This window comes from Nanorana parkeri, unplaced genomic scaffold (assembly GCF_000935625.1).
Source record: "Nanorana parkeri isolate BGI_ZX_2015 unplaced genomic scaffold, ASM93562v1 scaffold2541, whole genome shotgun sequence".
Lineage (NCBI taxonomy): Eukaryota > Metazoa > Chordata > Amphibia > Anura > Dicroglossidae > Nanorana > Nanorana parkeri.
The window spans coordinates 19655-34996 of NW_017308809.1; the positions used below are offsets into that span (position 1 = coordinate 19655).

At 46.9% G+C, this 15342-nt stretch overlaps 1 protein-coding gene and 4 non-coding genes across 6 annotated transcripts in view; 3 read left to right on the top strand and 2 right to left on the bottom strand.

Annotated features, from left to right (window-relative positions):
• Positions 1 to 7045: 7045 nt before the first annotated feature.
• On the top strand, positions 7046 to 7116 carry TRNAG-CCC. The gene has a single exon. It is a non-coding gene; the product is annotated as a tRNA-Gly (tRNA).
• A 1800-nt stretch (positions 7117 to 8916) lies between these two features.
• TRNAG-CCC lies at positions 8917 to 8987 on the top strand. Its single transcript has one exon. It is a non-coding gene; the product is annotated as a tRNA-Gly (tRNA).
• A 379-nt stretch (positions 8988 to 9366) lies between these two features.
• Positions 9367 to 9437, bottom strand: TRNAG-CCC. Its single transcript has one exon. It is a non-coding gene; the product is annotated as a tRNA-Gly (tRNA).
• Positions 9438 to 9985: 548 nt separating this feature from the next.
• TRNAT-UGU lies at positions 9986 to 10058 on the bottom strand. Its single transcript has one exon. It is a non-coding gene; the product is annotated as a tRNA-Thr (tRNA).
• A 2023-nt stretch (positions 10059 to 12081) lies between these two features.
• The window catches only part of PATL1 (PAT1 homolog 1, processing body mRNA decay factor), a 57347-nt gene continuing 54086 nt past the window's right edge, over positions 12082 to 15342 (top strand). For both annotated transcript variants that reach the window (XM_018573787.1, XM_018573788.1), the window contains exon 1: positions 12082 to 12282. In XM_018573787.1, coding sequence (XP_018429289.1) covers positions 12166 to 12282 — 117 coding nt within the window. In that variant the 5' untranslated portion in view covers positions 12082 to 12165. The remainder of the gene's footprint in view (positions 12283 to 15342) is intronic.

Sequence of the window (15342 nt, forward strand, 5' to 3'; positions counted from 1 at the left end):
AAACCCTTGTGGGGGGGAGGGTTGGGAGGGCTCCTGGCCTGATGGCTCCAGCTTGGGACGGTTTGTTTTTGTTGACACCATGACCCCGATTCCGGTATGTCAGACATCAATATAGTAGTGTCGTGGAACATCCGGGGGCTCAACTCCCGGATTAAACGCTCTCTGGTGTCCCAATACCTCACCTCCTATAGGCCACATGTCTGTATTTTTCAGGAAACCCATCTGATCGGTAGCAGGGTCCTCATGCTAAAGACAGCCTGGGTGGGAAATTACTATCACTCAACATACTCATCCTATGCCCGAGGGGGTCAGTATTCTGGTCCACAAGACGGTAGCATTCGACCTTATGGATCTCAAGCTGGATCCAGAGGGTCATTATAATGTTATGCATGCTAAGATTCTTCACCTGGAGTTAGTGCTGGTGGGCCTATATATTCCCCCCCCCCCCAGCATCTGTCCGGGTCTTGAATAAATGATTGCCCTTGATAGCTAGCTACACCATAGATGATGTGCTCATCTTGGGCGACTTCAATATGGTGCCGTCCTCTGGCCTGGACCGGATAGGGGGTGGGGAGGCGGCCACTTCGGAGCTGTCCAGCTGGGCGAATGCGAGCTCCCTGGTGGATGCTTGGCATTGGTGGAACCCTGAGTCCCGGGAATATACTTGCCATTCGGCCTCACACAGGTCCTTCTCACGAATAGACTTGTGCTACGTTAGCCCAACGTTTCTATCAAGGCTCAGAGACGTCTCCATTCTGCCCAGGGGAATCTCTGACCATGCCCCACTGAGAGTGTGCTTGGCGGCCTCCTCAGTCCCCTCTGACCGGCTGTCGCGCCTATGTAGATTTTGGATTTCGGATGAGAGAGTAGAAGCTCATATCACTTCTGCCATTGATGAGTATTGGAGTCTGAATCGGGGGACGGCCTCCCCGGAGATGGTGTGGGACTCCTCTAAAGCTTTTCTATGGGGCCAATATCAATATGTGATCAGGAAGACTAGGCGTGGGGTCCATCTCCAGCTCTCCAAGACCGAGCAGCATGCGCGGGCCCTAGAGCGAAGATACACAGACACCCAAGACCCTGCGGTGTACTCTGAAATGCAGAGTGAATACAGGGATCTATGCTACTTCGCACGGACGCGTCCCGGAGGTGCTTACTCTATCAGACTCAACGACTGTTTGCGGAAGGGGAGCAGAATGGTAGACTCTTGGCTTGGCTGGTTTGGGAGAGCGGGGGAGCCTGCAGTGTCTCCAGGGTGATGGATCCGGATGGATCCATCTTGACAGACCCTGGTAGCATCACTGCTCGCTTTGCCTCCTCCTTCTCAATTTGCGGCGCCTCTTCACCAATGTGGATAGGCTGCGAACCTCACGGGGACAGGAGGCTGTGGCCTCCTTGGATATTGAAAAAGGATTTGACTCTGTTTAATGGCCATACCTACTTGCAGTCCTGCGTAGATTTGGGTTTGGTACTCGATTTGTGGCCTGGGTACAGCTTCTCTACTCCTCCCCCACTGCTAGAGTCCATATCAACAATATGCCGTCGAGGCCCTTTGGCCTTGGCCGGGGCACGAGACAGGGCTGTCCCCTCTCGCCTGTGCTATTTGCACTGGCGAGGGAACCTATAGCTATCCTGCTCCGTGCCTCGGCCCGGGTTGGGGGGCTTCCAGTGGGGAATCTGGTGAAGAGGCTCTCACTCTACGCTGACGATGCGATACTTTACCTGGGCGATGTGGGACCCTCCCTATCAACGGCTTTGGGGATAATAGATACATTTAGTTCCTTCTCTGGCCTCCGGGTGAACTGGGGGAAATCCCTGCTATTCCCGCTGGGCTCCTCTACTCTTTTGCCCAATCCGGACTCCCCCCTTACGCAGGTCTCTGAGTTCAGATACCTGGGTATGGTGGTGACCTCGGATCCTGCCCGTTTCCTAGAGGACAATTTATTCCCTATACTTAGACTCCTGAGGGCAAAATGCTCGGCATGGCGAACGCTCCCCCTGACACCAGTGGGTAGAATTAATTTGATAAAAATAGTTTTACTCCCTAAGTTCCTTTATTGCTTCCGGGAACACCCCAGTCCAGATTCCTAATTCCTTCTTCCAAACGCTAGACAGTGTCATATACACCTTTATCTTGGCGGGGAAAACTCCTAGGGTGTCCAGAGGGATTCTCTGTCTCCCCCTTTCTGAGGGGGGATTGGGACTGCCCTGCTTCAAAACCTACTATTGGGCATCGGTCCTGGTGACTGTCCGATGGTGGTTTGAGAGGGACCAGGATAACCCAGCAGTGACTCTGGAGGCGGCTCTGTTGGGTTCTTACGCAGGGCTGAATAACTTGGTATTCAGGGGTCCGAAGTCTGCCGCGGTGGTCATGGGACCTATGCGCTCTGTACTGGCGGTGTGGGATAGGATGAGAAGGGGACGAGTGCCAGCCGGTACCATCTCCCCTTATGTACCTCTATGGGGTAACCCACGACTGGAGCACCTGCGCTCTATCCCTGATCCCCAGGCTTGGGCCCACCACGGGATAACAATGGTCAAGCACATCATTCCGGGGGGGGGCACGTTGTTGGGATTTGACACACTCCAGACCATGTACAAACTACCTCCGAATATGTGTTCCAAATATTTGCAGTTGCAACACGCTTGTAGAGCTCAGTTCCCTGACCCGATGACTATCGATTCGGACCGAGTTGAGCGTTTTTTAATGAAAGACAGACTGCACAAACCTTTATCCTCTCTCTACCTCCGTTTGACCTGTGGGGGAGGGCCCCAGCTTGTGGCCCTTCATGAGAAATGGAGGGAGGATATCCCCTTCTAACGGAGGATCTTTGGGAATCATGCGTCCAGACTTATGTGTCCATGGTGATCTCTCCTAGGGAACGTTTCATACATCTCAAATTCCTCCATAGAGCCTATTACACCCCTGCTAGATTAGGGAAATAAGCACAAAAGGGGCGCCTTTCCTGGTGCAGATCACTTTTATTTCAATAAACATCAATAAAAAACCGAATCATACTCACAAACATGAGTGTCACAAAGTCATGAGGTGAGGACTGACAAGCAGTGAGATGTCCACTAGGTGATACCAGTGTAGTGGTGACGTTAACGCGTTTCTGGGGCACGCCCCCTTCAATCAGAAACGCGTTAACGTCACCACTACACTGGTATCACCTAGTGGACATCTCACTGCTTGTCAGTCCTCACCTCATGACTTTGTGACACTCATGTTTGTGAGTATGATTCGGTTTTTTATTGATGTTTATTGAAATAAAAGTGATCTGCACCAGGAAAGGCGCCCCTTTTGTGCTTATTTCCCAGATTTCCAGCTTTCCCGGCTTCTTTGGGGCAGCATCCTGCAGTATGCCTAAAAGCAATTCCCATTAAGGACTGACAGTCCGTGGCGCTTCACTGTTTTTACTTTGCCCCTGCTAGATTAGCTAGAATATACCCTACGGCTGACGCGACATGCGCTCGCTGCGCGGTTGAGGAGGGCACTTTCTTCCATATGGTGTGGTCCTGCTGCAGGCTTTGGCCCTACTGGGATTCGGTAGTGTCTACGGTCAGCGCGGTGACTGGTCTACAGCTGAAGGTGGATCCCTTGCTTTTCCTGCTAGGATGTGGGGATACCTTACAAGCGCCTAGGGCCACGAAGCTCCTTGTATTTCATGTAGCTTTCTATGCCCGCAGGGAAATCATCCTGAGATGGAAGTTGGCTTCCCCCCCATGTTGGGACAATGGTTACGCACAATTGATAGAATGCTCCCTCTCTACAGGCTGACATGCATGAGCCGTAATTGTGTGCACAAATTTGATCGGATTTGGGGAGACTGGGTGGCGGCTAGGGGACTTACCTTGGAGGGTCCGGGCGGAGAGACCTTGCTCCCACCACGTGCTGCTATTAATTTTCTTGTGCTGTGTTTTGACTGTTCGTTTCAAAACTAATAAATAATTTACCTGTTAAAAAAAAGAAAAATATAGTATCCCAAGGAGAGAGATTTTTAGACATATACAAATAGCTGATTATATTTCCAAAACGGCTAGATTCTCACAATCTTCCAAGAAGCTATCTCCTTTCGAACTTAAATGTTGAGACAACCCGCATAGCCCTGGGTTAATTTCTCTACTATTTTCCTCCTTCCCGTATCCGGGAAATGAAAACAGGACCTTGGTATCACCTTGAATGAGGATGATTTGACCCATATTTGGTTGGTCACCGAAACTTGTTTGTGCAAACGTGTTGGAAATTAACTATGAATTCATCTTTAGGTGGTACATGGTCCCGACCAGAATAGCACCCTTTGCACCAGAATGCTCTGCATTGTGCTTCAGGGGATGTGCAGATCATGGCACATATATCCACACCTGGTGGGTATGCACTATTGACAGGCCCGGATTTCCCACAAGGCCACCGAGGCCCGGCCTCGGGGCGGCAGAGCGCCGACGAATAACCTGTCCAACAGTACTATCGCCAAAGACCCTGCGCTTGCCCTTCTTAATAATGTTCCAACTACAATCCATACGCCCATGCACAATTTATTTTTATTTGTGCTCTCCGCAGTTAAACGCAAAATAGTCAAATCCTGGAAATCCCCTAATCTCGATTTATCCAAAGTTAAACGATACGTAATATGGATCATGACCCTTGAAAAAAAATCTGCAGAACTTGAAAACACATTGACGAAATCTGATAAAACCTGGTCCCTTTGGGTTCGGCATTACTTACCATCCAGTTTTGATCATAGATTACTTAACATTTAACATATTGCTTTATCATACCCATTGGCCCTTGTCCTCCATCTGCCGTTTTCTCTCCTTTCTGTTGCTCTTCTCTGCTTCTCCTCCCCCCCGCCCCCCTAATTTTTATTGTTTTTCCCTTATGCTCCTTTTACACATCCTAGTGTACTTATTCAAGATAAGTGTTATCAGGGGAGTCCCGAGGCTGAGTGACACCCGGAGCCAAGACCGGGTGACACACCGCTGTGATGTCAATGCGCATGCACGGTCGTCTTATTGATGTCTGCCGGCGGCCATCTTGGTGATGGACACCGGCAGAGAGAGGAGGGGACGTTCACCCGGCGGGATGAGGTATGCCGCAGAGTCCCCTCCTCTCTCCTGACACTGTCATGCTCTCGGTCCGTGACTTTTCATAGGGGGTGATACCAAAATGATTGTCAGTCATTTTGGTGTCACCCCTCCAATGGTGGTACCTGGGTGCGGGCCGCACCGCCCACATCCCCCTTGTGGTGCCACTGAGTATTATGGACAGATTATAGCCAATAATGTTCGTGTCTTCTGAATAGCTAGAGTCAAATAGAGAGTCCCACCGCACTCCTGACCGAGAAGCCCCATACAATGTTGGGGGGGTGCTGAAGTGGCCGCAGATGGCGCCGCCAAATACTTGCAAAACAGAAAAATGGTCACCAGCACTCCAGGTGAAGTCACTTTTGTTTGCCTGATGAAGGGACCAGACAGGTTCCGAAACGTTGCCACGCATGGTAATGTGACCTATGAGAATGAATAAAAGGATTTGGTTTTGAAGAAAACCTGGAGTGCTGGTGACCATTTTTCTGTTTTCTGAATAGCTAGCACACGCAAGTACTTTACATAGGACTCCCATTGCTCTTAAATGCTCTATATAGGGTTTCTTACCAATTTACCTTTGGCTTAATTTTACACCTGGATTTCCATCCTTTTTAATTTGGGTTCCTCTTCTCAACCATCCATGTCCTTTATTCTACGGTCTGTTTCTACAACAGATCCTACCTCTTATATGCATATTGACTTCATATATTTTTTTATTTAGTTCATATTGTTTGGTTACTTCTGTAATCTATGTTATTTTCTTCTATATTCGTAATAAAAAAATTTGAAATGGAGAAAAAAAAAATATTGATTTGAAGAACATTTGCACAAATATCGTGCAGTATACAAAAAAATGCATTTATTACTAACATTTATTTTTATTCACAAGGCCTGCTATCTGAATATGTATAATTATTTGGGGGTTTTAAGCAGTTTTCTCCCCATAAATTCAACTTTTAACACTTTTTTTTGCATATTAAGCGTTGCTCCAGTAACAAAGAGGTTCGTTTTAAGCATCGGTGTCACAGAAACTTCTTTTATCGCGAACCTACAAGTTTTGTGGCAATGCGATGTTTTATGCACATCTCTAATGTTAAAATGCGAAGGAACTGCTAAAAATGAAAATAGTCTTAAAGTGACATTAAACCCTCAGATTTTTTAACATAAAACAATAGCCTTACTGTAATCCATGGTTGTTTCCCTTCTCTTTGCTGCTTTTCCTTTTAAATCTGTATCTGTTCTCATGCTGGGCAGAACTTCTGTTTTGCAGCAGACTGCCTTGTCTCTGAAATGGCTACATGGTATCTGTGTGTACGTTTGCAACCTGAGCCAGCACTACAGGAAGAGTCTCAGCTGCAAAGAGAAGTTCTCCCCAAGCATGAGAAGACATGAGGATTTAAAAGGAAGAGCAGCAAAGAGAAGGGAAACTACCATGGATTACAGTAAGGCACACATTACAGTATTGTTTTATGTTAAAAAATCTGAGGGTTTAATGTCACTTTAAGGGCTCATTCACACTGGAATCGGCCCGCACGTACAGCTCCGTGCTGAGTGCAGGGCAGTACAGAGCAGTTGACAACGTGGCCTTATGCTCACCCGCCCTGCACGTCCGTGCGGGCGACCGTACTCATACGCTGACAGGATGGATCCTGTCTGCGTCCGAGCCAGGAAACACACACCACTTTGGACATGCACTTGAGGTGAGCGTAGGGGGGGCGTACGGCCGCATACTTCCATAGAGAAGGACGGGGGCTGCGTACTAATCACACGCAGCATCTGTCCTTTCCGTGAGCTGCCCGATACGGCCGTGCACGCAGCACGGAGCTGTACGTGCGGGCCGATTCCAGTGTGAATGAGGCTTTAAAGTACAAAATAAAACATCATCAAAGCAATTGGAAAAAAAGGAGAGTACATTTTGCTGACACAACAGTTTTTTCGTTGTATTGCCCTTTAACCATAAGCGCCAGTAGTGTAGGGGTATCATGCAAGATTCCCATTCTTGCGACCCGGGTTTGAGTCCCGGCTGGCGCAGATAGATTTTTGTCCTTTTTTTTTCTGGCTGGAACTTTTATATGGCAATATCTCAAGAGTGCAGCTTGCTAGAAAAGCTCATAAACTTTGTTTTTTTTGCAGATGATGCCTTGCTACTTACTACTAAGCCCCATGTCTCACTCCCCAATCTCATGCGCACCCTTCACAACTTTGAACTTCTATCAGGTTTCAGAATCAATGAGTCGAAATCCATAGCTTTAAATATTTCCCTCCCTTCTAAAAATCTTTCCTCCATACAACAATCTGACAACTTCCAATGGAATACTACCTCCCTCCCCTATCTTGGAATACACCTAACTGCTTCGTACCATTCCCTTTATGTGGCAAACTTTCCTCCTATGTTAGCTAAACTCAGGACGCTAATGTCAGTTTGGTCCAGTTACCATCTTTCCTGGTTAGGGAGAATTGCGGCCATAAAAATTACACTCCTACTCAAACTCTTATACCTTTTCAGAGTATTACCTGTCACTGTACCCACCCAAAGCCTTAAAACTTTTCAATTTCAGATAACCAAATTTATCTGTGCAAACAAACCTCCCAGAATACCACAAAAGACTTTATTCCCTCCCAAACTACAAGGAGGTTTAAGCGTCCCCGACATACACAAATTATATCTTGCAGCCCAGATAAGCCAACTCACCAAATACCATGGAACCATCAAAACCCCCCACTGGGTTTCTACAGAAGCACACTACTTACATCCGATATCGGTTGACAATATTATTTGGTTACTTCCTAAATCTAGGCCCAATATAACTGACCCTACCATCTCCCACTCTATGCGTATATGGGACTCCTCCAAATACTGAGCTGGCTTCTTACCCCTAATTTACCTATGCTCTTGTTCTTTTGCAACCCATTGTTCACAGCCGCCCTAGACTCCCCTACCACCTTTGCCTTCTGGTCTACCCATAACCTGACCAGTGTGTGGCAATTCCAAACAGATTCTGGTCTTGCAACCTTTTTTCACCTTAAAGAAAAATATAGGATCTCGAGCAGAGAGATTTTTAGATATATACAAATAGCTGATTATATTTCCAAAACAGCTAGATTCTTACAATGAGTTTAATGGGGCTTACGGCTGCATACTCCCATAGAGAAAGACGGGGGCTGCGTACTAATCACACGAAGCACCTGTCCTTCCTGGGAGCTGCCCAATACGGCCGTGCACGCAGCACGGAGCTGTACTTGCAGGCCGATTCCAGTGTGAATGAGGCCTTAAAGGAAACTATGTGGTGAGTGCTTTTCACTCACCTCATAGTTCTAGCCGACCTGTGACAATGAGACTGTCACAGGTCGGCTCAGTAGATCAGGAGGTGAGCGAACACATACCGGCGTTCACTCACTTCTCGATCCTGTCACGGCCCTCTGCCGTGACAGGGGAGGGGCTGGATTTCCCCCTCCCCGCTCCGATCCTCCAGGGCTGACTGACGGAACGGACAGGGGAGGGGGCGGGTACAGCTGGCTCTGCCTCTAGATAGGCCGAGCCAGCTGTCACTCACACAGCTGGGCGGATCCAGACATAATTGTCGGGATCCGCTTCAGCTGCGGCGTCTCAGCATACCGCGAGTTGTAGCTTGCGGTATACTGAGCTTAGGGTGACGGGAGGACGCTAGTTTGTGTCCTCCCGTTACCCTAAGGAGAACTATGGGGAAATGCCCTAACCCCATAGTTCTCCTTTAAAGTACAAAATAAAATATCATCAAAGCAATTGGAAAAAAAGGAGAGCACATTTTGCTAACACAACAGTTTTTCCAGTGTATGGCCCTTTAACCATAAGCGCCAGTAGTGTAGGGGTATCATGCAAGATTCCCATTCTTGCGACCCGGGTTCGAGTCCCGGCTGGCGCAGATAGATTTTGTCCTTTTATTTTCTGGTTGGAACTTTTATATAAAATATTCTTTGAATTGAATTACTACTTTCACTTATTAATACTTTAACGCTGACATACTGTATTAAATACTAAAGTGAGCAAACTCAAATAATTCCGCAGCCAGCCATGTGACCCTAAATCTCTGAATAGATCAAGACTGTAGTGTCCTAAAGCAGGAATTTAGCAAACGAAAGGATATTAACTCTTATTGGCTGGATGCTCTAATTGAACAAAGGCAATCAGACACATTAAAAATGACTGTTAATGCAGGATTATTTTGTTAAGATCTCCACTAAGTATCCCCACTGAGCACACAACACTAATATAGGGTTCGAAGTTAGGGAAAAAAAGAGACTTGCGCTAGCCGGGACTCGAACCCGGGTCGCAAGAATGGGAATCTTGCATGATACCCCTACACTACTAGCGCTGCTTGTACATTCACAGCGTTCTCTGGTTTTAACAGCTTCTCAGAGAATAGAGCATATTCCTATGCATTCAATATTTTTTCAATTATTTAATATTGTTAGGTTTTATATACATTTTTGTTATTTATTTTATATACGTACTATGTACATAATATGCATTTCTATTGGCTCTAGCTATTTGGTCTAAATATAATACAAGCATTTCCGTTTTTCATTGTTCCTTCCACTATTCCATGCTACAGTATCTTCAATCCTTTGAAGTTATATAATATGTTTTATATATAGATATGTATTTCTCTTGGCTCTAGCTATATAACAATCCATCTCCAATTAAATCATTACATGCTTTCATTGTTCCTTACACTATTCAATGCTGTGGTATCTTTAGTCACATTTGTAGTTGCTGCTCAGTAGCTCTGTGAGACGAATCAAGGGAGCAAAAGCTGTAATCTGACGTGCCATGCGTGTAAAAATGATAAATATGTGGTTATATAGGTATAGCTGCATGATCCTGAGAAGCTGAAGAAAACATTCAGCAAAAGTGAGTCGAAGGCCCCAGCGAGATTTGAACTCGCGACCCCTGGTTTACAAGACCAGTGCTCTAACCCCTGAGCTATGGAGCCGTACGTTGTGCTGCAGAGCTCTGTGTGGATACAAATCAGTACTGTGTTAGAAGGACTTAGTTGCTTTCGTTTTCAATGAAATAGGCAGTGATGAACTGGTTTCTGGTTTCGTTTTTCTAAGAAGAGATCCAGGACTATTGTTTATTTCTAACTATAATGCTTTCTGGATTGCAAAAAAGGTAGCTAGGCTTAGTAGGGAGAGTGGGATTATAGTATTTAGGAATGCAATGGAATAACTATGCAGTTCCATATTAGAGTGGTCAGTTTAGCTAACTGAAGGATGAATGATGTTGGTGCATTATTTCCACTTTGGACCCAAGAGTGTATGCTAAGATCATAAATGTGCATGCTTGGCTCATATCAGCATTATGATTTATTATGGCGGTTCTAAAGAGTAATTTTTTTTTTGAGGGGGGGCTGGGCAAGTATATATGTTAAGATCTGCTATCACATCTGATGTGCAATTACTTATTTTGGGCTTTGCTATGGAGGCTGTTAAGAGCTTGTACATTAAAATACTTCCTCTTTTTCCAGTAATTTCTGCCAGAAGCAGTAAAATAAAAAGAAAATCCTGCTTAAAAAAATGTGCATTTTGGTGCATAAATGTGTAAACTCATTCTATTGGCTAGAATAATAATTGATTGTAGCCACAAGAATTAATTCACATTTATAATTTTATTATGTCAGTAGACTCCTGTCTGAATGTAGGTTCATGGGTTCTCTTTGTTCATGCCCCTGTGTGCTACTCTTAAATACGGATCTAAATTCCACATTGTCCATGGGCACATTGGGTGAAAAAGAGCTGCATTCAGTGGCAAAAAAAGCTTTCTTTTTGCATCATCTGCACGCTAAAATGCCCCAAACTCTGCCACTGTCTGCAATATTTTTTTTATAAAGTTCCTTGTAGAAGAAGACTTTTGTTACTGGATGAACTAGGTGGCAGCCACTCTGAAGGGTGGGGGACACTTTAAGGACAACTAAAATGCAAGTCGGCAGGCAGAGATGTGGTCAGCAAACAGGCAAAAAATTGATTCAGGTGTCAGGCACAGAAGTGGTCAGCGAACGGGAACAAGATCTGTCTAGTCAACAGGCAGAGACGAGGTCAGAAAACAGGCAAATGATCGATCCATGTGGCAGAGAGAAACATGGTCGATAAACAGGCATGGGTCAGTTAATTCGGCAGGCGGATACATAGTAAGCAAACAGGCAAAGGATCAGTCTAGCCGGCAGGGACGTGGTCAGCACATAGGCAAAGGATCAGTCTAGTCATCAGGCAGGGACGTGGTCAGCACATAGGCAAAGGATCAGTCTAGTCAGCAGGCAGGGACGTGGTCAGCACACAGGCAAAGGATCAGTCTAGTCATCAGGCAGGGACGTGGTCAGCACACAGGCAAATTATCAGTCTAGTCCGCAGGCAGGGACGTGGTCAGCACACAGGCAAATTATCAGTCTAGTCCGCAGGCAGGGACGTGGTCAGCACACAGGCAAATTATCAGTCTAGTCAGCAGGCAGGGATGTGGTCAGCACACAGGCAAATTGTCAGTCTAGTCAGCAGGCTGGGATGTGGTCAGCACACAGGCAAATTATCAGTCTAGTCAGCAGGCAGGGACGTGGTCAGCACACAGGCAAATTATCAGTCTAGTCCGCAGGCAGGGACGTGGTCAGCACACAGGCAAATTATCAGTCTAGTCAGCAGGCAGGGACGTGGTCAGCACACAGGCAAATTGTCAGTCTAGTCAGCAGGCAGGGACGTGGTCAGCACACAGGCAAATTATCAGTCTAGTCAGCAGGCAGGGATGTGGTCAGCACACAGGCAAAGGATCAGTCTTGTGAGCAGGCAGGGATGTGGTCAGCACACAGGCAAAGGATCAACCCTGTATGCTTTTCTGTTATGTCCATTTTTTCTGTTGTCAATTAAGTTTTACACTGATTTTTTTTTTACAGCCAAGGCGCGGTCCATCTACTCTCACGTCATCACGCAGGATCATCTGCGTGACATGGAGCGCGCGCGTTGGTCACGAGCTTTGCAAGGGGCAACAAGACAGCGAGCACGCACACGCCCAGCCCCGCCAGCCAATAGCTTAGTTTGGGCGCGGGAGCGCGCCCAATGTTCGGCCAACCAGGAGGAAGGAACGGGAAGAGGAGGGAGCGCGTGCGCGCGCACCGGAGTAAGGGGGGGGCGGAGAGGCCAAGAGAGGGAGCAAGAGACATGCTGCGGTGTCAGGTGAGTCGGTACTTTGGTATGAGGGGTTATGGCTGGGGTCGGCTTCAGTGATCAGGTTAGCTGTGGAGAGGTAGAATCCATGACTCCAGAGAGAAACAACATTACTTTGCTTCACATGAATACATAAGCATAGAGCAGAGCTGCTCGCCTCCTCTCCTTTTTGGGGTCTGAATAGGGGCCACACATGATTAGATCCAAGCCACAAATTTGGCCACCTAATTTGGCAATGGAGTCATGTAAAGGTGTGATCATGAGCATTTGCAACAATTTTTGAAAAAAGCTCTGGGAAGACTTGATCGGCTGGTTGAGCAAGTGAAATGCTACATATTGTCTGATATCAACCCCCGGTTGTTTTAAACAATCTCAGCAGCTGATCTGAAGATGTTCTTAGTATGCAGCCACTTGCCCTTTCAATCCTTTACTTTAGTCCGGTTTATGTAGGTGCCCTGGTCGTGGTATACTATTTCCTGTGTTAAGGCGGCTCTGTTCCCTTGCAGGGTCCTATGGTGCCACCCTTGTGTGCATGCTCCCACCTAGGACTAGAACAGTCTCTTCCCGTGCTGTGTGTACTTGCATTGAGGAAAATAATTATTTGATCCCCTGCAGATTTTGTAAGTTTGCCCACTTACAAAGAAATGAAAGGTCTATCATGGTTATCATAGATGTATTTTAAATGGTAGAGACGGAATATCAACCAAAAATCCAGAAAAAAACACATTATTCGCATATGGAAGGAATGCAAAATAACCATCAACCGCCCTCGGTCTGGAGCTCCATGCAAGATTTCTCCTCATGGGGTAAGGATGATCATGAGAAGAGTGAGGGTTCAGCCCAGAACTACACGGGAGGAGCTTGTGAATGATTTCAAGACGGTTGGGACCACAGTCACCAAACAAGTCTTGGTAACACAATACACCGCCATGGATTGAGATCCTGCAGCGCCTGCAAGGTCCCCCTCCTCAACAAGGCACATGTACAGGCCCATCTGAAGTTGGCCAATGAACATCTAAATGATTTAGAGGAGAAAGTGCTGCGGTCAGATGAGACCAATATTTAGTTCTTTGGCATTAACTCTACTCGCCGTGTTTGGATGAAGAAAAATGTTGACTAGGACCCTAAGAACACCATCCCTACAGTCCCTACAGTCAAGCACAGAGGTGGAAACATTATGCTTTAGGGCTGTTTCTCTGCTAAAGGTACAGGCCGACTTTGCCGCATTGAGGGGCCAATGGACGGGGCCATGTATGGTAACATCTTGGATGAGAACCTCCTTCCCCCCAGCCAGAACACTGAAGATGGGTCGTGGATGGGTCTTTCAGCATGACAATGACCCAAAACATACTGCCAAGGGAAAGAAGATTCAACCAAAATCCCTCCTAAGATGTGTGAAAACCTGGTAACCAACCACAGGAAATGTCTTACCTTGCCAACAAGGGTTTCTCCACCAAGTACTAAGTCTTGTTTGACTTGGGGATCAAATACTTATTTTACTCACTGAACTGCAACTTAAATTGATAACATTTGTATCGTGTGTTTTTTTTTTTCTGCGTGTTTGGTTGAGCTGTTTTTCCTGCAAAAAGATGTATAATTTTGTCTATCCAGTCCAGTACATAACACAGCTATGTCGCATAGCCTGGTAACCTGACCTTTCTCTGCTGCATTTAGCGGTAGTTTTGTCACCTCCCTGCCCTTAGCCTGCCATTGTCAGTGAAAGAGCAGCAACAGTTTACTATCCTTCTTACGTCATCAGGATCTGGCTGTCCCTTCCTGGTTCTTGCAGCCGCACCCTGATGACATGGCGCATGCAAAGTAGGCTGACCCGAAGTCTCCTGTGATACGTGATGTAGGTATCCAAGGTGGCTGCGGGAAGCTAGGAGCTATGTCATTATCACCTAGGCGAGAATTATTGGTTAGTGCTGGCATGGAAGTGCTGCATTACAGCTACATTACATCTGCCCCTTGGTCTTGTGTTCGTGCGATTGTTTTGCCAGTTTGATGTTCAGAGCTCTTCTCATGCTGGCTTGAGTTATAACGTTTTTTTGGGCGGCTTTGTGAGCTCTGAGTCTTTTTCATCTTGTTTTTCACGTGGGCCTGTTAGGGTTTGTTTGCTGTGTTGCTCACCCCTCAATTGGTGAATACTCATGTTTAGGGATGTACTGATACTATTATCAGTGCTGATTCCGAGTATTGGGGCGAGTACTTGTAGTCGCCCAAATGCTCCGATGCCTAGCCCGATACTTCCAGTATCAGGAAGCTAAGCAGCGAGTAATTCCAAGCTCTCCGGCTTCCTGATTTGGGCGGAAAGCTGGCTCCATGCTCCCTCGTCACTTGTAATGAGGGAGCATGGAGCCGGCTTCCCAGCCAATCAGGAAGCCAGGCAGCGTGTAATGACTCGCTGCCCGGCTTCCTGATTGGTTGGGAAGCTGGTCAATCAGCAAGCCGGGCACCATGTAATGACTGGGAGCACGGCTTCATGCTCCCTCGTCACCTCATGACGAGGTAGCATGGAGCTGGCTTCCTGGCGAATCAGGAAGCTGGGCGCCGCGTCATTATATGGTGCCCGGCTTCCTGATTGGCCAGAAAGCCGGCTCCATGCTTTCTCGTCATGAGGTGTTCTCATCATGAGCATTGGGACGGCTTCCCTGCTAATTGGGAAGCCGGGTGGCGAGTCTTTACACGCCGCCCGGCTAATCAGGAAGCCAGTTGGCAAGTCATTACACGCCATCTGGCTTCCTTAATGGGACTTCCGGTATCTGTATTTGGTATAGACTCAATGGCGAAATTCTCGGCGGGTTTTTGAACATGTTGGCTCGACAAAAGACGTGCGACCGTACAGTAGAAACGGTTGCGCGTCTTAGTTCACACTGCTCGATTCTCGTACGATCGCGGGATTTCGCCCGATTGTCGTACGAGAATCGAGCAGTGAATGGACACCTTTAGTCCCATTCTGATTGGTGGCCTTCATTGCACCAAGTACATTTCACCAAGTACAAGTACTTGCCCTCATGTACTTGTTGATGCCAATTACCGATACTTTTTCTTAAAGGGACATGTGACTTT